The 27,423-nt window shown below is 33.9% G+C and overlaps 1 protein-coding gene across 1 annotated transcript; it reads right to left on the bottom strand.

The window, feature by feature from the left end:
- Window positions 1-122: 122 nt before the first annotated feature.
- Window positions 123-25,821, bottom strand: LOC110669338 (callose synthase 1). The gene is made up of 43 exons (XM_021830968.2): window positions 25,521-25,821; window positions 24,619-24,847; window positions 23,937-24,037; window positions 23,477-23,598; window positions 23,300-23,387; window positions 23,033-23,143; window positions 22,822-22,938; window positions 22,650-22,742; window positions 22,359-22,450; window positions 21,938-22,064; window positions 20,729-20,866; window positions 20,563-20,639; window positions 20,393-20,486; window positions 18,599-18,721; window positions 18,369-18,486; window positions 17,145-17,479; window positions 17,009-17,061; window positions 16,853-16,913; window positions 16,146-16,227; window positions 15,901-15,950; window positions 15,728-15,814; window positions 10,833-10,970; window positions 10,602-10,696; window positions 10,412-10,496; window positions 10,180-10,340; window positions 9,950-10,073; window positions 9,765-9,862; window positions 9,550-9,676; window positions 9,076-9,227; window positions 5,780-5,889; window positions 5,540-5,665; window positions 5,354-5,422; window positions 5,085-5,274; window positions 4,796-4,961; window positions 3,337-3,456; window positions 3,137-3,255; window positions 2,955-3,038; window positions 2,659-2,771; window positions 2,337-2,566; window positions 1,422-2,219; window positions 1,265-1,315; window positions 796-981; window positions 123-669 (listed from the first exon to the last, which is right to left on the bottom strand). Exons 2-43 carry the CDS (start codon window positions 24,803-24,805, stop codon window positions 421-423), a joined length of 5,847 nt encoding a protein of 1,948 aa, XP_021686660.1. The 5' UTR covers window positions 24,806-24,847; window positions 25,521-25,821; the 3' UTR covers window positions 123-420.
- Between the last annotated feature and the right edge of the window lie 1,602 nt (window positions 25,822-27,423).

The following is a 27,423-nucleotide window of genomic DNA, read 5'->3' as shown; positions in this document are numbered from 1 at the left end:
CTTCCTGTAAACACTACGGCACTATTTACCGTAATGACTACACCAAGGATTTTTATTATTTCTAACCCAAGTTAAATGATTACACACTGTGCAGGCACTCAGAAAAATCTACAAGGATTACATATAGAAAATGGGCTTCACTGGTCCTTCATCAGCTAAATTCAAAGACATACGCACACGTTATGTACATCCATCCTACTCGAAGAAATAGACTATAGCATTCTTGCAACTCGTATAAATCCTGATGTCCTATGATCAACAGCTACTAAAAACTCTTAAAGCATTTTAGTGTACAACATAATAATATCCACAAGACCTATACAAAGATATATACAACTTGATTTTTTTATGTGTTGGGTAATAACTATGGAAATGGATGCAAATTCCCATTGATGATAAGCAGCTCTGTTTGTGATCCATTTACTCTTTGTTTTTGGAGGATTGGTCTTTCCTGTGTCCACCAAGAATACGGGAAATCTGTAGACCTCTGCTAAATGCTTGGTTGAACAGCATACGTGTTTGGAACTCGGAAACAAATGGGAACCAAGCCAAGAATGCAACAGGTGTGAATAGAAGCAAACCCATGATTATTTCGTAACCACGAGCTAGCGTCCGTACTGATCCCCAAAATCCAGCATTTTGTATCACAGGCTTACAAGCTTGTGCAATCTAAAAAAATAAAATTTAAATGAAAAATAATTATAGAAATAATATGCATGTAATTCTCACAGAAGTAGCTTTCATTAAAATGTAATATGATAGGGTTTGGAATTTGGATTAATGAATCACACTGACCAGTAGCAGTCCCCATCCAGTAGGCATGAATGCAAGAATGCAGACCAAGACGTCTCGAAGTGTCATATGTGGGAGTGCTATCAAAGTAATGAATATTGAAACAAAAGTCACGAATATGAGGCCCTTTATTAGCCGAAACAATAGTTGGAAGTTTGCACTCAGTCTTCTCCTTCCAACAGACATAGCCTGTAAATTCAATCTAATTATCAGAATTAACCCAGCTTAATGCAAGTCTGCTTAATTAGCTCACAATTACATAAAAATAACCAAACACATGAAAATTTGACAGTCATATCTAGCTAGCAAGATTTTGACAGATAAATTATAATGCACAATTAAGATAAGCATCAAGTCTTTATGGTCAGAATTCAAGATTGAGATTTTGCAACCATGGTGCTATTCAAAAATAATGCAACTGGAGGTGAAAAAGGGTTGCAACTCTGAAAGTATGAAGAGTTTTGAAACTTACCTTCATTAATAACAATATTACAATGATAACAAGCCATGAAACACCATAAACCTGTAATTCAATGAAAAGTTAAGATCAATTATTCTGCTTGCTTTTGAACATCTTAACTTTCCTATCACAAACAAAGGGCAAACAAAAATGAATATAAAGAATATACCAGAAAACTTTTGGTATTTTTAATGATGCTGAGGTGATACACAAGGCCATACTGAAAGATGAAAAAGCGCAATGCCAACAATATCTCCACAATGATACCGCGCTTCCCAGAATATCGAAGATGTTCCTGTTCCTTTTCCCACCAGGATTCCCAACTTTTTTCTGGAGGCACACCAATACCTCCACGGTTATCTATCCACTTGTTCCAATCCGTCCAGTCATCAACAATCTTTTGCCACTCAAACCCTGATGGATTGAAAAGGAAAGGAGCAAAAAGCCATGTCCCCACCATGAACCACATGGATACAGTGATTAAGATGTATGCAACTACACCTCTATATGAATGTCCAAAAATATGGTACACAAGTAGCAGAATCATCAGTTCAATCCCTTTGACAAAATGGCTGCGGGAATACATCCTATAGTTATCAGCAAACTTGGCATGGAACACTACAAAACCACGACCAGTACCTCGGTATTGTGCACCCCCATGAAGCAATGTCCTTCCATAATAATGAGTCTTTGTTCCAAGAGAAAATGTGAAAAATACAGGGGCCAATTGTAATTGCATCAATATGAAATCACTTAATGCACTACGGAATCCCCTTTCCAAACCCATTTCCATCATCATTGGCAAGGCCATCAAGAACCCAATCTGCACCAATGACTGAGAAGCAAGAGCTACTTGAAGAGGCTTGTTGTCTCTAATAGCTGGTTGAGTAATCAGCCCTTCTTCAAGTCCACTAAGAACAAGATAAAGGCGGCCGTAAAGAAATACATACACTATGAGCACAGTTAACTGGAAAAGAAGAACCAGGGCATTTTGAATTAGTATAAGGACATTTCATGCATACCAAGAGGAACTAGAGCATTTTGAATTAGGATTCCATATAAAGGAGGTATATTTCACACATACCAAGGTACTGAAATAGAAACCAACAGTAGTAAAATAGCAAGACAGCATTCTGAAAAAGTCAAATCGATGTCCCAGCCTGTAAATGTCGCGACTCAATGTCTGTTCACCATTTCCATTAGCTATCTTTGCCTCAAACATAGAAATCTGATTAAGGCCCACATCCCTTCCTTTACCAACTTGAATGTATTCATGATGAGTGATGTTGCCTTCACGTAATGTTGAATTGAAACCTGATAAAAAAAAAATCATAACAAATGTGAGAAATATTTATGTGAAGCAAACTAGCATCTTCATCAAATAAATACAAAGCCGATGAAAATGCCTGCAAATATGTCCTCGCTTAAATTGATGACTTTAGAAGCTTTGCTGACACCCCCTCTAGTCAAGTGAAACAGTCTATCAAACACGTCTGGATGACCATAGTGGAACCGCACTCTGCAAGAAGAGTAGAATCAATAATTTAGCACATCAGACATCAAAGTAAATAAAACTGAAAAAATGTGTATGAAAATTCATCATTATGATAAGAAGAACAAGATTGAAAGAGGTAACACCAGACTATTTCTATACAATGCGATCAAGAAAACTTTTTGAAGTAATTGAAAACTGAAATCTTACTTCAAAGGATTAGCCAACAATCTCTGCCCAATGGTAACAAAACTAGTCTCCTGATTTGACATAAACCATGCAAGAGATGAAACACTGCACAGATCAACAAAAACACCACAATGAATGCACATATCAAATGTTGATATACAAGCAGCAGTGCTATTACAATCCAGTTTCCAAGCAACACCAACCTGCCAGTGAAAATATGCTCCCTCAGTCCAAGTACTGTTGGATATCTTACACCATCACGCTTTTGAAGAAATTCTTGAAGGAAGTTCCTCATTTTGAAGGCTTCTTCCATATAGTTATCCTATCGCATTTTAATCAATTCAGTTTCTGTAAGAAAGTTGCATTTCTTCTAATTTGCAATGTCAACTATTAAATATAGTACCTGATTCATATCTATTGTTTGTAATCCTTCACCCCGTGTGAATATAATGGCATGATTCTGATTTTCTGGCTTCCCCTCACCTAATATTGCAGGTCCAGGAAGCTTTATCCGATATATTACCTGGGCAAGAATTCAGGCAATAATTACGAAGGATTGCTAGGAATGCAATGCCTTTGGTTAGATTCAAGTAATGTATGCTTGTGTTCTCATGTATGGGCATGCATGTACATAATTATCAATGGCATGCAACATAAATCCAACATCATAAGAATCATTGGTGAGCTATCAAAAACTAGGTAGCTAAGTGGCCAAACTGACTTCAACCAATCAAAGCCTGCGATATCAATTCTCCAGCTATAAAAAATGGTTTCCAACCATGACTTTAGTTAAAGTTAAATTCTGAGAAAATAGAGATCAGTTCCCTTGGTTTTTTTATATTTGACTATCACATACAATGCATAAATTTAATAGGTAAGTATAAGGAGTTGCAGACAAAACTTTCCTCTTTAACAACAAAATAAACTACTTTTCTTTTGTGCTAAAGGAGAAACCCAAATAAATAAATAAATAAATAAAAAGAAGCCCAAATCACGTATATGCAATTTTATCCAAACCTTTTCATTTTGTCAAATTTACCCTAATTTGACAAATTAGTTGTAGTTTTACCCAATAGGCCAAAATTGAATAAAAATAGTATTTCATTATCAATTTTACTCTATGTTGACAAATTATTTGCAATTTTATCCTGTTGGTCAAAATCGAATTAGAAAACTCATTCCTAATCTAAATAATAATAAAAAAAATCACTTAAAGATCTTTTGTTTCTTCTCTCTCTCTCTCTCTCTCTCTACCCAACACCACCAACACCCCCCCCCCCCCTCGCTCTTCCTTTCCATCCCTATCCCAAAAATTCCTCTCCCCCCTCTCCCCCTCTCTCCTTTCATCCCCATCCCAAAAATTCCTCTCTCTCTCTCTTGGTGTTATTGAGGCGGTGTTGAAGAAGTGCTTATTTAAGTGGAGCTAAGAGAGCATAATAAACTCTCCATTTGAAAAAAGCAAGCAACAATAGTGTCAATCTTGATTTGTCAAAGAAGGAGGGAAAGAAGTTCATGAGTTTTCAATAGTATTGAGTGAGAGGTACAAAGAAGGGGAGGGAAGTAAACAGAAGAATGGACGAGGAAAAGAAATTAAAGTTTATTTTTAAGATTTATATCAAATTAATAATAAATATTATTTCTATTTCAATTTTGACTAATCGCGTATAATTGAAACTAATTATTCAAATTATGGTAAAATTGTTTAATTGCAAATAAGCAAAAGAGTTTTGAGATTTTTTTTATGGTCAATTAGCCTAATAGAAAACCTATAAAGCATTCTGCGCCAAATCTTATTTTAAACATTTTTAAAAATCAAGGTTCAAACTATTCCAAGACTTGACTAAATATTTTTGGACTTGTACCTGGTCTAGATTTTGAACTGGCTCAGACGAATCAATAGGCTCAGTTGGAGGACCAGCCTTGACAAGAGTTGAATAATAAACCTTCTCAACCATCTTGTTAGAATTGGATTTATCTTTACTAGTTTCTTCAACCTCATCGATATATGCTACACGAAGAGATGGATAGCTGCCACAAGCAAAGCAAGAAATAATAACACCACTACCTAGCAAGTGCTATAAATAATCCAAAAAACATGTGATGAATATCTTTTAGGAGTGTGTTATTGAAATAAAGTGGGGCAAAACCTACTTTGTCATGAGCCTCAGAATATCTTTAGCACGAGCATCAGCTGCTCGTTTGTGAATGCCATATTGCTGGCATGACACAACATATGTGAATTTCATATCGGCTTCTGCCTGACATTGTGCCCATAGTGACCTTTCACTCTTTGACTTTTCCTCTCTACTTGATTCAGCAACCTTATAGCCTTTCATCAATTCTAATGAAAGCAAGAGAGATTTTCTGTAAGTAGAAGGAATAAGGTAATTGCACATAGCAACTAAGCTCTCACTAAGTACCTTCATTTGTTGCCCTATCAAGGAAGGCCTGAAGTTCCAAAGCTTTGCGGTAATACATCATGCCTCGTACTGAATTGTTGAGAGTAGGGAGGGAAAGACGCATAAAGTGATTATTATCAATATAAGGTCAAAATAACAAAAAAAATTCAGGTCTATCAATTATCACAGGAAAGAGAGCACTTGTACCAGTTTTTGTCAATGTTTGGCCTCTGTATGATGCCCATAAACGAAGTTTCTCTTCCAGTTCTTCACTTTCTCTGAGTTTTTCCTCACTAACACATTCAACCCGTTCAAGAAAGTTTGTCCACTCATCTATTTAAATTTCATAAATACATGAGAACATATCATTCTCAATAAATATTTACCCAAGAGGGCCATCAACAAATTGAAAATGAGAAAACCAAGGGAAAGGTAAAATAAATCAACCTGGAAAGATTTTTTGCAAGTAAAAAAGGATAGAAACCCCATCCTCATTTGGATTCTCTAGTTGATTTATGGAGTAAAGAACATCCTCATCATAGTAAGGAGTTAGGATACTGTACACAAAACAAATGTAAGAAAAGTATAAAACCTGGATCTAGGGATCATGATCTTATACATTTACAATGATTACATGGCGTTTCAACAATAAGAGAGAAGTGGGGAACAAAAAATTCAGGAAATATATTAAACAAAAATGAGCATGAACTCCAACCAAGTAGATAAAAGTTCATAAATTTTTGTTGAATTTTTTTTGGAAAAAAGTTGTGATCTGGCACTTCACTTTAGATTTTTTTTTTTTTTTTTATAATGTTGAATTTAGAAGGATAGAAAAGATGGGGAAAAAAAGTAGATTTCATTCACTCGTGCTGTGTGTCTTACATAATGCACAAAACTCCACATTTATAATGTAAGATACATGATATATATGGAATACTATCAATAAATCATAAATCACTACTAAGATTTTGGTAACAAATCTCGTGATTTTTTTAATAGTCATAGGATTCGTCAATGAGATATCCCATACATTAAGTAAAAATCTCATCGATTCCAACACTCCCCCTTAATGAGATTTTCGCGAAAGTCATAGATTCATCATCAAGCTCTCTCTCTCTCTCTCTTTTGATCTGTCCTCTCTTTCCTTTTGATGTGGGGCTTGGTCTTAAGAAACAAGGAAACATGAAAGGAAGAAAAGAGGAACAAAAGTGCAGGAAATTCCTCAGAAAACAGGGCATAACACACCCCAGGGTGTGTCCCAGCAGCCCACCACACACGCCAGGGCATGTGATGTTCTGTCACAGCAATCCAGCAGCGGGAAATTGTTGTAAAATTGATTTTTTTCAGTCCAAAACTCTTCTAACTGCAATCCTATCACAGATACTTCCTATTCCAGTAAAAGATTATGCTCCAGATTTAATTTCCAGCCGGTTTATTGTTTTAATTAGGATTTATTTATTTTCCTATTTCAATTAGGACTTGTTTCTAGTTTTCCTAATTTACTTAGAATTAGTTATTTAAGTTTCCTTCTTTATCTATGGTTTAGTTTGTTATATTTATAACCCAAAATTCTAGTTGATTTGGAAAATCCTTTTCGTAATTAATATTCCTAAATTGAGTGGGATTTGTAATTAGATTAGGATTGAGGGGATTAACACTATAAATAGAAGTATGATGAACAGATTAGGCTTTCAACTCATAGAGTGAGACTGTTACCCATTGCAGAGAAAGATTTTGTCAATTGTTGAAGATTTGGCTTTGTCCATTGATGAGGACTCTTGCCCATTGCAGTCCCATGGAGTGAGAGAGGCTTTGGCCTAAGGTAGAGAAGGACATAGTCCAACAGAAAGGAGCTATTGTCCATTGTAGTTAAAGACACGCTTTATGGTGTTGGTGTAGTGGCAGTTAAAATAGTAAATATATTGGATTATATCTAGAGAAAATTGAGAGAATTAATATATTTACTATAAGCAGTTTTTGCAAGGGTTCTCTTGGATGTAATTGAGTTTATGGGGAATATAGTTTTGAACTTGTAATGGATGATTTATTTATATAATGATAGTGCAAGATGGCATGCTTGTGGACGTAACGCTATAAGGAGAGGGTAAACCACGCAAGTATTGATGTTTTGTATGTTTGTTTTATTCCTTTATAGTTTACATGTTTCTCGATGCATAACAATTGGTATTAGAGCATGAGAATTATCTTGGTGAGTTCAATTGAAGGTGGAGGAGCTATGACATGTAGAAAGCCACACATGTAATAATGATGTGCAAAGGTCAAGGTGGTGGAGAGTTGAATTTACAGTGGAACTCTTGATGCAAAATCAAGATGGCTTGATGGCGCAAAAATTGTTTGAAGAAATAAGCAAGTTACACCTAAGATGAAGATTGGGTTCAAGCAATTTGATGATTGAAGGTGCCCAAGTATTCAAAGTATGCAATGGTTGATGGATTATGTATCAAGGTGAAGATCGTTAGATTTATGATCCAAAATCCTAGTTGATTTGGAAAACCCTCTTTCTAATTTGTGTGGAAAAAATATTCCTCAATAGGATAGAGAAATATTTCCTATATACAGTAGAATTCCTATTTTAGTGTTATTTCAAAATTGAGTGAGATTCCTTATTAGATTAGGGTTGAGAGGATTAAAACTATAAATAGCAACATGGTTGGGGCTATCGCCAATTGCTGAGGATTTGGCTTACCCGTTGATGAGAGCTCTTACCCATTGCAGTCCTTTGGAGGGAGAGAGGCTGCGACTTAAGGTGGAGAAGTACATAGTCTAAGAGGAAAGAGCCCATTATAGTTGAAAACACACTTTGTAATGTTGTTATAATAGTAGTTAAAATAGTAAATATATTAAGTTATATTTAGAGGAGAATGAGAGGACTAACTAATGTATTTACTATGAACAATTTTTGTAAGGGTTCTCTTGGGTGCAATTGGATTTATAGATAGTATAATTTTGAGCTTGTAATGGATGATTTATTTATTTATTGATAGAGGAAGATAGCATTTCCATGGAATATAGCATGTCCGTAGATGTAACCCTATGTGGAGAGGGTGAACTACATAAGTATTGGTGTTTTGTGTGTTTGCTTTATTTTTTTATAGTTTACACGCTTCCACGATGCACAACAGTTTTTGCTATTCTATCTAGATTTCCTATTATATTCACTAAACAGGAATATATATACTACACAATTGACTTTCCATAACATTAATCATTCAACGCATATGATTTTATTTGTTATAATTTTAGCACTATATTTACTAATGCTACTAAAGTGATATTTATAGGGCTTCTATATGCTATGAAATAATGAATAAGTTTTAGTCTTATCCATGTCACCTTTATGCAATAACCATATGCCACAACATCTGTGTTACATGACAACTCATTGATCTTTTTAAAATAAAAGTTTGTTGTAGAGATAATACACACACACACTTTTTTTTTTTTTTTCTTTTGGCCATGTACAAAAGCTATTAATAAACATTTGGCCTCATATAATAATATACAAGAGCTATATAAAACATATTATTAATGATAAGTGACAAAATAGTATTAGAAGTGATTAAAAAAATTAAAATCACATGTATTAAATGATATTAAAAGAAAAACACTTCATCCAAAGTGAAAAAGCCATAAAGCATAGTATTCTTTGAAATGGAAAAACGATACAAGAAATCAAATGTAATGCCTCCAGTACAATAATGGTGAATGTTAAGGGAACATACGAGAATGAAAGCATGTTGCGAACTTTGGGTGCATTAGGCATGTCCATGAACAATGAATTGGAGAAGAAAGAAATTCGCCTTCTAGCTTCCAAGTTAGATGGCACATCCATAGCGGACTCTTTCACAGTAAGCAATAGGTGAAGCCTTCTGATCTGGAATATAAGATTTACATAGGGGGTATTAATATATGTAATCTCCAACTCATTCTTCTAGTCATGAAGAAAGGATGAAAACCGGGGAGAGAGAGAGAGAGAGAGAGAGAGAGAGAGCACTAAGACAATATTCACGCACTCTGATGGTTAACCAAAGCAAATTACAAATGTGAAAAAAGGCACTTAGATCAAATACCAAAGGTAATCAAAGGGCTGTTTACAACCTATGCACACTAGTCAAACTCTAAAAGGAACTTGTATCAACTCAAATGTCCTAAGTATCTCCTACATGCTGAGCACATTAGCCAGAATCTAAAGTTACTTTTTCTTTCCAAGCTTCTGTCTCTTTCACTGGAAATTTGAGATGACCAAAAAACTGGTACTGTTGATCAAGTGAGGTCATTCCCTCTTGTTTTCCAGAAGATCCACCATGGCTTGAGTCAAGCAAACTAGACAAGAAAAATTGCAACTGTATAAATATGATATAAACATGTTGATAAGTTTGAGGAGATGATTGCACTATATATAATAATTTACCTAGGAACCTCGTCCTCCATTATGTCTCTAGTCACCACCTCTAGCATGTCAAGCAAAAGAATGACAACCTTATCCTTGTCATCTTCCTTATTTGATATCTGTAATAATTAGGCTGCCTCAGTTAGCAGAGGAAATAACCTCAACTTAGTAGATAAATGCTTTAAGTTATGTAGGAAAAAATATACCAAATATTCAATAAGATTCACAAACTGTTCATAGAGGGTCGGGAGAGCACTCATATTCAATTCCCTGATCAGCATGTCATTTTGTATATACTCATCCACTCTGATGAAAATAGCATCTATAACCCTGAGAGCAAAATATCATCAGGATGATAGTAAAATACATCATGAAAGATAAACTTAAGCTCTCTTTCAATATCTGACTGAATATTCCATAGGACTATCAAACTTACCTTCTTTCCTTCTCTCCAAGAACCAAATATTTGATGATACTTCCAAATGAGGCATAGCACTCACGAACTGCACAGTGCATATAATGGTCTGAAGCCAACCTCTTTTTCAGTTCACGGTCTTTTCCATTGCTATCTTTTGCCATGTCCAATGCTATTGGGATCTGTATAGTCCATAAGGGGGTGAGTAGATTGCTAGGTGAGGCTCACAGAATAACTTTAGGAATAAATAGACCTTGCTAGCAAGCAAAAATGGAGGCCATTGAATGAGGTCTAGACCCTTATCAGCCCAGTATGGGACAAGCATCAAGTCCATTTCCCTGCAGATTTGACAAATATTAACATTATAAAGTCAAGAGGTTCTACATTCAATCACTTTAGATGAAGGCAAAAATTTTTCCACTGCAGTTTGCTTGTTGTCATACCTATTATTTATCAAATCCTCATCCCGAAAGCTAGTGATTATTTTGTTCCACATCTGAGCAAACCTTGCTTCCTCCTCCTCTTTGTTGGGCAGGTTCTAAAATAACCAGCCAAACCGTTAAGACTCTAAACAAGGCATTTAGTAAATAAATAACAGAATGGCATGTCAAATGAGAATCCATAGCTCATTACTAATTGTAATGCTACTAATGAAAGGACAGGGGGAAAAACACCTCAGTGAATTTACGAGAAAAAGTAGCTCTCAGTCCTTTTTTCTTGATCTTTTCACTCTTTTCAACTGGAATCAAGCATGCATTGAATGCTCCTGGCAATGATTGGAATCGAGACCTCAACATTCCTAATGTCCGAATCTGAAAGAATAATAGAAAAATTAAGTTGAGCATTTTAAGTTCTAAAAACTTAATCAGCGCACCCAAGGAAGTCTCATATTCTTACACCAATGCTTACAGAAATTCTTCAAAAATAATTCACATTTATTGTACTTCTTCCATATTTTTGAATGTATGATTTATGTCATAAAATCTATAAAATCATGTGCATTAACACATTAAAGATACTAAAGAATCAAATAAACAACATATGAATTGATATATAATAATAGTTTTGTAAATGTTCTAAGTTGAGGATGTGTTGGCCACAAAATACTCATATAAGCCAGTTCAACCTATTTAACCCTTAATGTGGGAATCAACAAGCTTAAACAAATTATAGACTCATTTAATAAATGATCCAAACACAATATATGTAACGTAAGCTCCACAAGCTCTTTTAGAGCCTATTTTAGTTCATATAAGAAATTGTTTTGAAGCTCTTTTATGTCAACTTAGCAACATTGATAGAATTGTCAATGACAATTTTAGGTGACTGAAATCTTCTCTTTAAATCATATAACTTATTGGAATCAGTCTCAACTTGTAGTGTGGTACATGATCATCTCAATGGTAGTCATATGCCTAAAATGGATCCTAGGATTGTAAGATATTAGCATTCAAATATTGGTGGATAAACAAGAAAACCTGGAAAGAAAAAGAAATATTTCACACGGGTTGTTCTGCATTGCCAATGAAAGGAAGGCTAAGCTACTGTGCCAATATAAGTGATGCAGTCATGGAAGACTAAATTTAGGAATTATTTTGATTTAATTTTTAATTATGAAATTAAGATCTCTCATTCTATTATAATTAGGAAGTTTAAATTTCTATTATTTAGGAATATTTAAAAAGTTCTATTAGGTTTACTATTTTCCTAGTTAGTAATGGTTTAGTGTTTTCCTATTTTGGGATTCCTATTCCTAATCCTAACAGCAGTAGGATTAGTTATTAGTCTATAAATGCCTATGTAATTTAAGTATTTTCCTAAAACTTATTATTATTGATATTGACAATAACAGAAAATTTGGGAGTTTTATTTCTTTTCCCTTTTTGAGTGGTATTTGTTTTACATCAATTGGCATTAGAGCTTTTTTGGATCCGTTTTGTTTGTGAAAATTAGCCAGAGAATGCAATCAGAATTTTTTTTTTGGCTTTTCTTCATGGATTTTTTTCTTCCTTCACATCCCTAAAAACATCTGAACGTATAAAATCAGTCAACAAAGAATTTTATGATGAAGAACAAGAGGAGCAGTTTGAAGAATCTGAAGTTTTAATTGTTGAGACTTCACATCTTGAAATTCAAGATGATAAGACTGAGTTAAAAAATTTTGAGGAACCTATTCTAGTGAAAGAAGCTGATGAGAATGAGCCAGAAGATTTTGGGGAACTTATCCCAGGAAAAGAAGAAAAGCAGTCCATGGATAAGACAACAGAAACTGAAATTTTATCAAATTCTCTTGTTCATGGTGATTTCAACTATAGTTGTGACTAAAAATGTTCCTTGAGATATAAGGAAAGGAAATAATGAAGCCTTTCATTTCACTCTTATTGCTACCATCCAAGAAGATTAGAGTTGCTTGCTCTCAAAATTCGACTCTTGATTCTTCAGCACTACAAAACTCAAGATCAAGTTTGCTCCAACCAAGAGAGAATGATGTTAGTCAAGAAAGACTAAACTTAGGAATTAAATTGATTTAATTTTTACTTGTGAAATTAAGATCCTCCATTCTATCATAATTAGGAAGTTTAGATTTCTATTATTTAGGAATATTCAAAAAGTTATATTAGGTTTAGTATTTTCCTTGTTGGTATTGGTTTAGTTTTTCTTATTTTGGGATTCCTAATACTAGTAGTAATGCTGTATTGGGAGGAGGATAAAAATAGGATACTCAGAGATTATATTCAATGTAAAATTTGGAAGTTTATTAGTTTTATTATTTAATAATTCTATCATAATTAGGATTAGTATTCCATTTAGGAAGTACTCATTATATTTAGGAAGTTTCTCTCATTTAGTTTTATTAGTTTTTTTCCCCTTTTCCTCTCCTCCTCTAATGCTGCTGTATGGGCATTATTCTTCTTCTTCCCTATTTTGTGCTGCAGTATGTTTTGTGTACCCTTTTTTTTTTTCCTTTTCCTCCCCTTCTTATATAATTTTGCTGTATGGGTATTAGGTATGCAGTAGTCTTGTTAATTTTCTATTTTGTTCAGTTTTTTTTTTTATTTTTTTATTCTTTTTATTCTTAATATTTTGTTGTTAATTTGTTAATTGGTTGGTAATTAGTTGTTTAAATTATACAGGTAATGTTAATTTGTTAATTTTTTTTACTTTAACTTTGTTAATTTATTAATTTGTTATTATTCTTGTTACTTTAACTTGATATTCTTATTGATTAGTTGTTTAATTTATATGGGTGTTGTTAATTTGTTTACTTTCACTTTGTTAATTTGTTCTTATTTTTGTTAATTTAATTTGATATTCTTGTTAATTAATTGTTTAACTTTTATAAATATTGTTAATTTATTGTTATTCTTATTACTTTAACTAACATTCTTGTTAATTAGTTATTTAATTTATTGTTTAATTTGTTAATATGTTAGAAGTATACACACACATATAATTTAGGTAATTTAGACTACGGCGCCTTGCTTTAAAAAGGCCTCGCCTCGCCTCGCCTCTCACCTCTCGCCTAAGGCCATAAGGCCCCCTGTCGTCTTAGTGTCGCCTTTCGCCTTGATAACACTGGAACCATGGAGCCAAAAGCTAAAAAGTGATAAGAGAATTTTATGTATAGAGAAAACCTATTGTTGGAATCTCTATCCCTACATCAAAGGGATTATTACTTCTCTCTCCACCATTAGGATTTTATTGTTCTGTGCAGCAAATCTTGATTGGAATTTTGCAGCAATTCGATGTCAAGAATGCTTTTTCGCATAGAGACTTAGAGGAAAAAGTGTATATAAAAATACCTCCAAGATTCGATGATGAAAAAAACCAAAAGGAAGGTTTGTAGATTGAAAAAGGCTTTATATGGCCTACAGCAGTCTTCTAGGATATGATTTGACGGATTCAACAAGGTTTTGATCTCCTTTGGCTTCGGTCAGAGTAATATTGATCACACTTTATTTATAAAATATTGTAAAGGTAAGATCACATTATTTATTATTTATGTGGATGATATAGTAGTGATAAGGAGATGATAAGGAAGAAATTGCAAATTTGAAGCAACGCTTAGCACAGGAGTTTGAGATTAAGGACTTGGGAAAACTGAGGTACTTTCTTGAAATAGAAGTTGCTAGATCAGATAAAGGGATATTTATTTCTCAGAGGAAGTGCATATTGGATCTTTTGGAAGAAACATGTATGTTGGGCTATAAACCAGCAGAATCTCCCATTAAGGCAAATCATAGATTGCAAGCTGGAGTTGGAGAGTCAGTAAATTTAGAAAGATATCAGAGATTAGTTAGTAGATTGAACTATCTTTCACACGCTAGACCAGATATAGCCTTTGCAGTAAGTCTAGTGAGTCAATATATGCATGATCCTCGTGAATCTCATTTAGAAGTTGTTTTTCACATTCTAAGATATCTGAAATCTGTCCTTGGAAGAGGACTTCTTTTCTCAAAGTACAGACATCTTCAAATAAAGGCCTTTACAGATGCAGATTGGACTAAATCTTTTAATAATAGAAGATCAATGATAGAAGGTCAACAACGGGTTATTGTATTTTTGTTGGTGGTAACCTGGTCATTTGGAGAAGTAAGAAACAAAGTGTGACTGCTAGATTCAGTGCAGATGCTGAATATAGAGCCATATGACTCAAGGTGTCTATGAATTGTGTGGTTACGAAAGTTAATGGAAGATATGAAACTCTTAGAAACAAATAGTTTATACTTGTTTTGTAATAACAAAGTCGTTATCAATATTGTCCACAATCCAGTACAGCTTGATCGAACATATGGAAATTGATCGACACTTCATAAAGGAAAAAATTATAGATGGATCATTGAGTGTCTCTCATGTGACTTCTAAAGATCAGTTTGCTGATGTGTTCACCAAGGGACTTAGCAGCAAAATGTTTCATTCTCTAGTTTGCTAGTTAGGCATGTGTAATATATATGAACCAACTTGAAGAGAAGTGTTGAAATCTCAATCCCTACATTAAAGGGATTATAATTTCTTTCTCCTTATGTATATCTTGTTTCATATTTGTATTAGTTTCCATTAAATTAGGTTTCCTTGTAAAGTTATGATCTTATATATAAATAGGCATATGCACAAACTCATTGATACATAAGAATATACAGATTTTTCTCTCCAATCTGTTGTTTCAAATCAACACCTATTTGTTTCTACCTAGCCAAAATATAAATAGTAAGTCCCTACAAATTACGAAATCTTAATGCAAATAGAAATTTGAGATAAACTCTAATATAACCAACCAATTTTAAAAAAAAAAATGAATATTAATTAATAAAATAAACAAAGCAAGCTATTCATCAATTCTAGTAATATGCTTTGAGCAACACCAATTTCCTAAACAAACCAAAGGAGATTAAGAATTATAAATCAGATCCCATATCTTAAGTGTACGGATATTAAGCAAACCCTAAATCACTTTCCTTATAATCTATATGAAAAAATGTGTTATATATGGGCATAATACTTGCTTGGATATGGGCATCCAAACAAAAGCTACCAAAAAATATGATAGAGAAAAATAAGCTTAACCAACCTCCCCAAGACGGCGAAAGGCACCATATACACCTCCAAATATGGTCGAGTAGATAGCATACCAAATCTGTGTATCCATAAAATAGACCTACCAAAGAATCACTTACGTTCAAAAGCTGTAACTAGAGGTTAAAAAAGAATCAATGGAGAGAAGTAGGTATAGAATAAACATACAAGGACAATGGGAGCCCACAATGCAATCACAACACCAATGTTGTTCTTGGCTGCGCATAAAAAACGATGCCATTAGAAAGTGTAAAGAAAATGGACTGTGCCTAACTCCACCCCAAAAGCTAGCTCAAGGGGAGGAGATTTAACCAAGTCTTATATATAGCTCAAATACGTCATCCCAAACCAATGTGGGACAACAGAAAGCATTTTCACCACATAAGAAAAAGGCACTTCACTTGCATAATTACCTCGAGGAAAAAACTCATGCCACTGGTAGGTTCCAATGTGAACTTTCATGATAGCTTTTGTTGGACCAACAAGAGGCTTAATCTGTAACAGAGGAGATTTAGTTGAATTTTCCAGAGTGTGGAAGGAAGCGGGACCAAGTTAACTTCCCACTAGAAATCTTGTCCTTGGTTTTAGCATTTTCTCTAACTAGACCACAGTGGCATGAATACATTTAGTTGTAACTGCTGTTTCCAACCAGCATCAGGTAGGAATCTTTTTTCTCAAAATGCAGTTACAAAATTCACCATGCTTGAATTTGGAAAACTTTTAGCATGCCTCCAGATATGCAATTACTCAAATATACATTCAAATTGGTTGAAACAATTTCAGAAGAAACAATGTAAATAATTTATCATAATGAAATACATGTTTACAGTAAAAATTAAGCTAAGGTTTATTGACTCATGGATCATAATTAACATACAGCCATGTTTACATCCAAATAAGGTGGAACAGACATTCTTAAATTGTAACATAAGTTTTTATGTTTCAGTCGATGCAAACTATGAGCATTTCAGAATTAAAGTATGCTAATTGATCATTGAATCTATTTCATTAGACCGGACATCTGAAAACAAAGCAAGCCATATTACTTACCCAGACACTACTTACTAGGCACAATGACAAAATTTATTATTTGAGTAATGAAGTTGAACACAAAACATACCTCTACATAATAACTGAAAGCTAATTTTGACAAAATTAGGAGAACCCAAAACATAGTGTACCTATAAAATTGAAGTAGATAAAAGTTTATGAGCAAGATGAGTAAATACATAACTTAAGGCCACAAGCACCCACAAACCCAAATCTTAACTCTTACTTAAAAAGTGCAATTGAGCTCTCATGCATTCCCCTTCCAACATAGAGACGAGGCTGCAAGGCATCAGAGTTAGTGAGTAAGGCAGCAACAGTAGTCACACAGAACAGAGTTATGATAGAAACATGCTTCTGTATACCTGAGACCACCACATCATGAGCATCACAATTTTATAATTTGACCGCTCAAGAACCCGGCGAACGAATGGGAACAGAAATAACAATGCAGAGAGTATGTTTGGAGATAAATAAATAAGGATGGCCAAAATGAACAAAGAAGGTGAACTTGGACTATTGCCAAACCATTTCTTAATGGTCTGGCCAAGTCCAGGAGGATTTTCCCAACTATAAGCATAAGTAACAGGTAGAACTATGACCCATGCTGCAGCTGAAAGAACCTTCAAAATGTATCTTAGTTTGACATAAAATGGCATGGCCTGCTTTGCCTTCCAGCTCAGAATTACATCAATCACAGCTGCAAAATTACAAGAGCATATTAATAAAATCACAACTTTTACAAAGAAGAAGATCGTCATATGGATCACTATAATGATGTGTAGTATATAGCATTTTTTTCTTGGTTCCATAGAATTTTGAGCCATTGGAGAGTGTATATGAAAGATGTAAAAGTGGACACAAACAAAATCTGCAGTTTTAAGGATATCTTGTGAATCCAAGAAACGCAGAGAATTACCATTAATGCAGTCTAGCAGGCTTATCAAGACAGCCAGAAGACTTTAAAAGCATGGGACCAACTGTTACTAGCTTTATTTCTCACTTTTTCTTCCCCCATTTAACCTATTATCAATCCATCGGCAGCAGGGAAGTACATGTTTAAAACTTTGCAAGATTTGTCACAGATTTCATTATCTCAATCCAAACCAGCCAAACTCCTAGCCCCACCTCTACAAATTTCCTGAAAATTTAATGCTGCCAGAGAATGGAAACTATTACCCAATCCCAAAATAAATTCTCGTACAAAATTGCTGAACCATTTTCCAGTTATGTCATATAAAAGGATCTTACTAGTCTTGCTATTCATCAAAAATAAATTAATTACCAATTTACCATGGACAGCAACAATTCTGGCTTTTCATGTCAAATCAGAGCAGTTTGGACCAATTATCCAAAAGAATTGAAATCTTTTTAATGGCAGCCATGCTGAGACTATAAATAAAAGAACTAAGGGCATGTCTTGCAGAGCATGATGGAATATATTAGCCATAATGAAACAAAAATTCATTATAACAATGGATAAAAAGTGTATTCTTTTACATTCCATGAGTGTCAGCATCCGTACACTAAATGCATGAGACAATGAATATTGCACCAACACAGAACCTTGAGGATCAATTGTTGTCTACCTTGTGCAAAATTTAATATAGCAGAAGTTATGAAGATGCTTAGAACTTTCTTGAAAACATCACCCTCAAATATGGAACTCAATTTGCCTGATCCATTCCAACCAATGATGATCATCGCCTTAATTGGACAGCACATGCCAACATGAGTCATGATGTTGAGAAGACAATATATCAAACAGTCAACAAGAAGAAGGAAAAAGAACAAGAATAATATATAAAGTTAGGTTTACCTGTAAACACAAAATAAAAAAGCTCCACATTCTATCAAAACTTCTGAACACATGCCAAAATGATCGTATTTCTACAAAATTAACTTTGCCAGTCCATCTATCACCAATAACTCGTTTCTTCTCCTGAATATATGATGAATGGCAAATATCCATCATAAGAAATGAAAAATTCAAAACCAAAATGCGGCTGCAAAACGTAATAATAATCATTATGTTCCAACTTTCAAGTTTCAACAGCTGTAACTGACAATTTTGTTCACTCACAAAGTTCATCAGAAATGAACTCCACTTCAATAAGTCAGGACTTCAATAAGTCAGGACACTGACAAGGATTAAGTTCTTTCACAGAAAAGAAGGTGCAAGAACTTACTATTAGATAAGAAAGGCATTGAAATATATCTTTAATAAAATATATTTTCACCCGTAAGGATAAATGCATTTATAATTGTCTGCCTGCAGACATGTAAACACAACTATTTTTATCATTCTCTTCCCTATACTTATTTTAGCTCCTCTTAGAAGCTATATCCTATATGTTCAACCAGTAAAAGGTACCACGACTTTTGATACAAGGAATGAGAACAAATCTGGAATCTAATCTTATTAATGCCTTATCATTCCTTACTGAGGTAACCTCCAACCAATGCCATCCCTCTCCTGAAGAAGGAACATATTTGTGGTAGTTAATTCTAAATAGAGGTATAAATAAGTCAAGATACCCATGTGATACTCACACTCGAATTACAAATATTCGCACTCAACTTGGCTTTAATTGAGTTGAGCTTGAACTCAAAACAAGCCAAGTTCACAACTTACATTTCTTAACTCAAATAGCCCAAAACCCTTTTATAGTATTTAATATTTTATAGAATTCTGAATACAGTTTATTTTATATATATATATATATATATATATAAATGATAAGTTATGATATTTACCATTTTACCCTAAGTATAATGCCGATTCAAGTTTGAACTAAAGCTCGTTCAAGTTTATTCAAACCTTAATTCAAGACCAATTTAAGTTTGAACTTAAGCTCTTTCAAATTCATTCCAAATATAACATTGTTGTTCTCAAATGCAAACCAAGACTCCTAGCAAATGGTTATGAATACCCAAGAGCCGTTTGATGTATTTTCCTGCTTTTATTCACAATAGAGAATGAGGTTTTATTATACTAAATTTTGTGTAAAAGACTGATGCAAACAATCAAGAAATCATTATATAGTTAATTTACTGGGTGAAAGAGGATTCCAACATGATTGTTGACCCAGAAATTTTACATAAGTGAATCAAGTCTACCTTATTGTTAAGTTAAAAATTGAAGAAAGGAAGCTTAGTGACTGATGAGAAGGCAAACAAATGAAGTACTTGCCCAACAATTGTTAACCTTAATTCAAGACTAATTCAAGTTTGAACTTGAGCTCATTCAAATTCATTCCAAATATATGATTGTTGTTCTCAAATGCACAAACCAAGACTTCTAGAGAATGGTTACGAATAACCCAAGAACTGTTTGATCTATTTTCCTGTTTTTATTCAAAAGAGAAAATGAGGCTTTATTGTACTAATTTTCATGTAAAAGATTGACGCAAACAATCAAGATATCATTATATAGTTAATTTACTAGACGAAAAGAGGATTCCAAACAAGATTGTTGACTCAGACTATCAGACACTTTATATAAGTGAATAAAGTCTAACTTATTGTGAAGTTATAAATTGAAGAAAGGAAGATTAGTTACTGAGGACAAAGGCAAACAAATGAAGTACATGCCCAACAATTGTAAACCAACCTCATCTTTATCAAATAGAAGCTCCCTTGGAGGAGGGCAAAAGAAACTGGCATCAGCACGCATGGGCCAACCTAATCGAAAACAATCAACCGACCTATTTGACACCAACAGAACAATTTACAATCTATAAGATTAACATATGGAAATTCTGAGCAAGAAAAGTATTGTACCAAAAGTACTCATTTAAATCATCATAGTTTCTCCATTGAGAATGTTTTGACCTTCCTCCTTTACTCTTTTTGGCTTCCTGTAAAACAAAAACAATTGATAAAAGGTATATCAAGTAATAATATAACAATATAATATTCAATGTCAAGAAAACATATAGGAGCAAACCTCTGCTATTGTATCATATATTGGTTTTACCACTTTCCTCAAAAAAGCCTCATCTTCACCTCCATAGGCTGGTTTTATGTGCTCACCCGTCATTGGACTGACACTCCCAGCCAACATTCCATATAGTTCAAATGCCATCTATAACAGTTCAAGTGCAAGAAGTTCAAAAAAATAATAGAATAATAAAAAGCTGAGATTCAAATAAAGCATCAAAATGATGAGATACCAAACATTGAAAATGCGAATGTGTTAGCAATTAAAAATGCTTAGCAAGAGGTAGTGTCGTTTCTCCATATTAATTCATGAAAAGTAGATATGTATACCGTGGTTCAATCCACTTGTCACATAGCTTATTAACTTATATTATGAACATGAACTCTCTTATCACAACATATGAACATATATTATGTATACATTAATAGACATTTTAATCTAGCAACTTCCTCATGGCTTATTCCCCAAGAAAGAGATGAAAAAGTCATGGTTTTGTAATATATCAGATCTCCCCCTTAGATCATCTCTTTAGTCAGTGCAACTCCTGCAAATTTCTAATGACTTGCCACCAGATAGATCTCACAAGTAGAAGAAATGACTGAAAATATCTTTGTAGTAATCTCCTGCAATCTCTAAAGGAAACACACACAATTCTAGAATAAAACTGGGATACTAGTCAAAAGCATAACTCAAGAATTGTATTGACTATCTTGATAAACTCATCAATGTATGAACGTTACACCTTCACAAACAAGTTAAATGTTTATCCTTGAATCAAATTTTTTCTTTGAATTAATGTGATCAGCATTTTAAAAAAATGCATAACATAATATTAAAAAATAATCCAGTCTTTACATTTTTTATTCTAGTTGTTTAGGTACGGTCTTATTGTAGGATACTTACAAAGAGAAATTTCCTTCTTTCTTTAATAAAATTTCTTTTTCTTAATAGAAACTGGTTATCCTGTAATAATCGAAACAACTTTTGCAAAATTACCTCATGATAATGCTGTATCACCAATGTTATTCAAATAAAATCCCAAATAGAAAATATTGAAGAGGACATTATTAAATTTAACAAAGTGAATTAACCAGAGATGAAATATGCCGCAATATTGGAAATTACATGCTAGGAATAAGGAAAGAAGTAACAATTTGAAATGTGAAGAGGTTATGAAATTTAACTATGTCACTAAAGTTGACGCTTAATGCATACGTGATGATATATATAGCAAAGGCATTCTGGCATGAATCTCAAGTTTGCTGCTTCTCCCCATATAAGAAGATATAGACCCATATATAGTAATTTTCTTTGCTGCACTTCCTGTTGAATGGTTGGCAACCTGTCACCAGTTCAATAAATAGTCATTAATTATGACAACATGGAGAATTGGAGAGAGAGAGAGAGAGAGAGAGAGAGAGAGAGAGAGAGAGAGAAGGGGGGAGGGGGGCGGGCGTGGAAGCAAAGCATAAATAATGAGAGTAAGGTGCATTCTGTACCCTGAGTTCTAATTGAAACAAAAAGACGGAAGCTACACATTATAGATGGGTATGAGAAGACCAAGTTACCCGCTGAGCATCATGACAAAATAATGATGGGGCAATAAAATATTTTATTTGCAGGTCAGAAGTCTCACCAAAGGCTACTTTTGCGCCCCAAATACTTGCACCATCTTTTGTAGTTCTTAAACAGTCTCTTCATCACATCGGTTAGAGCACAGTCATCCAACTAGACAGGAAATGTTGATCAGACATGAACATTAGCCCCAAATAAAGTAAAAATGTATAAACCTAAGTAATATGAGAAGTAAAAGTACAAAACCTTTGGTCGCTGATCAGTCAGGAAATGTTGATCAGACATGAACATTAGCCCCAAATAAAGTAAAAATGTATAAACATAAGTAATATGAGAAGTAAAAGTACAAAACCTTTGGTTGCTGATCAGTCTCTGGAAACAGTCGTATGTGCACATTTGCAAGCAACAGAATCAAATGTTCCCTCTGATTTGCCACATTATCCTTCTGCATATAGAAATTTAAATAACAAGATATATAGAAAAGATTTACCGAGAAATGGATTGCATGTTAATCAGTTAGTCACCTGAAAACCAAACATAGCTTGAAGCCAATCTAGAATGTCTTCATTTAAACTCTTATTGTGGCCCTTTGGCCACGGTAAACCCCTGGTGTTTCGAAGTGCAGAAACAGTTGCTCGAATCTGCAAGTTACAGAAGCAACTAAGGTATTTGATTAGTATGCTAAAAGGCAAAAACTACAAAAACAAATCATACTGTATCAGAATTGGAATCAACCTCAGGGAATCTCATGATAGCCTGATTTTGACTATCAGGATCAAGAGGAAGAATATTGTAAGGTACATATATCTTTGTCTTTTCTTCAACCTTCGTGTGAGCTTCCAGAATCTATACACAAAAGAAAGAGGAAAGAATAGAATACATTACATAAAGATCACTTGTATCCAACAGGTGTGTTTCTAGATGCCTAACATCAGTTCCAGAATCTTGGCATGATATGGACATAAAAATCAATTATTCGTAAGGAAAAATGGTTAACCTAACCTCATCAGGCACAGCCTCCGTCTGGTTGACAGCCTTCAAAACCTCGAAGAGGACAGCAGCAGTTTGATATGCTTTTGTAAGTTGGGCACTGAACTAGGGACGTGAAACTTGAGATCAGATAATCAGATTGCAGAACCAGCAAACCTATCAATCTATAAACCCTCAAAATAAGCTTACCGATCAGCTTTATCAGCTGCATTCTGTAAAGCTTGAATATACTTTTGATAGTAATCCCGGTAAAATTTCTGCATTTCTCGAGCATCACTCATTGTCCTTCCTTGCATTGTAATTTCATTTTCCTGGAAAATCTCAAAAGGATTAACAGTGTTTCATGTAACTCAAAATAAATCCTTCAAGGGAAAGAGGGAAATGTTAGTCCAACAGATATGATCTATTTTCAGAAGGCAAACAAAGAAAGCTTAAAAATGTATTAAAGCTAATTCATGGCATTCACATTTGATAATACAGACATTCATTTTGGGATAGGAAAACCATCAAGGGATTATCCTCCATGGCTCCACCAGACTAGATTTCTCATCCTTACAGGGTCATATTGTACCAAGTCTCTCCTTCAAAACATAAGACTCATGTGATCAATCAAAAATTGATATCTTGAGTGCATGAAATGAGGACTTACCTTTTCCAAACGTTGTAAAAGTGCAGTTTTAAATTGGCGAACACCACGCCCACTAGATGTGGGATCCAATCTGTGAGCTTTCTCAAAGGCATAGAACCGACCTATGTCCAACATTCAAATTGTAATTAACTGGAGTTCAGATATAAAGTAGAGTTCATAAAGAATACCACTGCATTTATAGAGAGATCATTATTTGATAAACAAAATTGCTATAAACAAGCCATCTCCTTTTGTAGTGACAAATCCCAAAGTAAACAGTACTAGAAGAGACAACAGATGGAAATTCAAGAGATTATCTTGACTACTCTCCAATCAGTAATAGACAGTATATAAGATAGTGGCATTATTTGATACGAACTTAGGAGAACCACACCCCAAAAGCTAAGCTAGCTATTGAGATTGTAGAGTCCAAGTCCATATATGCCCCCATATAACATCATTCTTCTTATCTTTGTCTCCCTAGGAAGATGTTGGAGGCTAAAACTCAAAGGAACTTGTTAACTCTTCACTTACAACGTTCCTTTCTTATAAAGAATCTTTAATTATTAAAATTATTCTTCAATCAACATTATATTTCCCCCGTGATGGTTCAATTAAGATTATTTGGTTATTCACTGATATCCATAGTAAATTAAAGGGCAAAATAAGTACACACTAAAATACAAATAAAATAGCAACTTACAGAGATAAGCAACTCTAGGGTTGCTAGCCTCCACTTGGTTAGCCACACGGAGAATTGGAGCAATCTCAACCAGCGAAGAAGGCACCACCTCACTGTCCAACATGGACTCACCCAGATTACCGGCTGTCTGGGTCCGCTGAATCCGCCTTAGTGGCGGTTGGTGATCCGAACCCCTTCTACTTGACATGTTTAACTCTACCAGTGATCAGTTTAAATCCTCCTTGTTTGCCTGCCATGAACCATGTAAAATAACTAAAGAGAAGGAAAAGGAAAATCACCAATAACCCCTTAACCCCAACCTCAAACCCACACAACCACCAACTTGGATTGGCCGCTCTGTTTCATTGCAGAGATATCACATGACATGAAAGAATCAAAATCAAAGTTTTAAGACAACAAAATTGCGTTTTGAAACCACAACAAGCGGTTTTGCTTGCTTTCTTTTTTCCTTTTCATCCCTTTGGTCAGCGACCAAACAGAGACAAAGAATCCAAATTGATTTAGGAGAAGTAATAGAAAAGGGCAAACGAAAACAATAATTAAAAAACAAAACAAAACAATTCCCATGATCACAAAATTCATCCTTTTCTTAGAAGAAACACAAATTTTCATCCTTGGCAGAACGCGGACCCTCTGCTTGATTGCTAATAAAACTTAGACCAGTCCAGAAAGAAGAAATTAACAGACTAAAATTGACAAAAATTAACATTCCAAGTCTAGTTAAGTAAGCGGATTATAAGCTCAGTTGTGAATTATTTCTTAGGTTTCTGGGTTGTCAAATTTGCAAACTTTTTACCTTCCAAGCTTTTCTAAACAACCCAGCAGAGAATACCAGAAATTCCACAGGAACTAATTAAAGAAGAGACAGCAAAAGAAAGGAATCAAAAGCAAGTAAAAATTACCAGGGAGGGATCAAAAGTTTCAACTTTCAAGAACAATCTTAAGTTATGCTCTGCATGATCAACCCATAAACTTCCGTTTCCAAAAACTGACTGCTTTATGGAACAGAAGAAAAGAAAGATAGAGAGAAAGTTTCAAAATTCTCTACAGTGTACATGTACATAAACAAAAGAGATTAAAAGATGCACATGGCAGTCCTTAGAGAGAATGGTTATATCATAGGTGGGAAACTGGGAACTGGGAAAGACACCAAAAGAGGGGGGCAAATGGCAATGCAATAAGCAAGAGGAGAAGAAACCAACAGCAGCAAGGCAGTCCCTATAGACTACAGTATAAGCACTCTTACACATTTTGGTATTTGCAATAAGAAGCTGACACCTGTCTACTTTAATGCTCTCTGGCTACTTCTTGCACCTGATTTAGACAAATAATAATAAAGAAAGAAAAAGACTTGTAACTAAAATAATGTAAATAAATCGGTGGATTATTCATCCATTTCTTACAAGTTTTGGCAATGCCAATAGGAAGATTGACCCCAAAATAAAGTTTGGACTTTTTGAGTTTCTTGGTGTGCTTGAGTTCACAAGATTGCTGCTCCAAATGAGACATTTGGAATTTGTTGGACACTTGGACTTATATCTGCCGCCCGTTTGCTTGAGTTTTGTACAAGTACTTTCTCTTCTGGTGTATCAAAATTCTGTGTCTTGTGCTTTTGGTAAAATTTCACTCCCAATAAAATGAAAGATGGTGAAAACTACTTGTTTTATTAAATGATTTCCTGCTCAGTTATGTCAAGAGGGCCATTGAAAGTAGAACCAATGCTAAAGCTTTTCTCCTTGGAAAATGATTATTGGCTTAGGAAATGTTTCATAAATATTATATGTTAATAAAAAAATTAAATTATTTACTCCTCATACTTTTCTTAAAAAAAATTATTTCATCCCTCTGAATAAATTTTCTATCAAAATTTTTTAGTCAGAAAATATAATTTTGATCAAGTTAATGAAAATTCTTATTAAAATTTTGACCAAAATATATTTTTTTTAGCTATAGATAAATTTTTATAAAATTATGTCACTTACAATATAAAAATGAATTTTTATGCTAAAAGAATTAAATTTTATTAATTTAAACATAAGGATTAGTTAAATAAAATTTAATTGAATTAAATTCTTTTATTTATGAACACTCAAGCTATATGATACATCTAAAGCTAAATGAGAAATACCACTTGATATAATCCAAGGGTCGCAAATGAGATTACCTGTGAAATTAAAAAAAGCACAATTATAAAAGTGAAAAAGGTGAATGATGAATATAAAAATTGAAGACATAGATTGGAGTAGAAGCTCTTGAAAATCATAGCAAAAGAAATTATATAAGAAATAAAAATTTCAAAGTTAGGCAAGTGTTACATCACGAGTAAGATGAGATCATTAGGAAAGGAGGGAGAGGTAAAACCTTTTGTGAAATGGATGAATAGTTAAGTTGGGAAGATAAGCTCAAGTAATTCATGAATGATTGAGAATTGATATCCCAACTAATGAGAGACCTAACACAGTTAACACTTGATGGTCCACAAAGATGGCCAAGACTTTAATTCTTTCATCAACTTAGGGTAAAGATAATGCAACAAGGAATAAGGTGACATGCGTCTTATCCTATAATAATACATTATTTTGATAAGAGGGTATTTGTCTTTTTTGCTTACATCATATTACATGGAAAGTTGTGGAAAAAGTAAGTATTTGCTAAGGAAAGCATACTTTGCAACCAAAATCTATTTGGGAAATTAGCAACTTTATAATATTCTCTCTTTTTCAATCCTTATAGTATAAGTGATCAAACTATGAGCGTTGGTTTAATATTGTGGTTAGAAGGTTAACATTGATTTTTAAAAAAGTC

Source organism: Hevea brasiliensis, chromosome 14 (genome assembly GCF_030052815.1).
Source record: "Hevea brasiliensis isolate MT/VB/25A 57/8 chromosome 14, ASM3005281v1, whole genome shotgun sequence".
NCBI classification, from domain to species: domain Eukaryota; kingdom Viridiplantae; phylum Streptophyta; class Magnoliopsida; order Malpighiales; family Euphorbiaceae; genus Hevea; species Hevea brasiliensis.
Note: the sequence above shows the minus strand (reverse complement) of the source record. Positions and strands in the feature narration are given on the sequence as shown.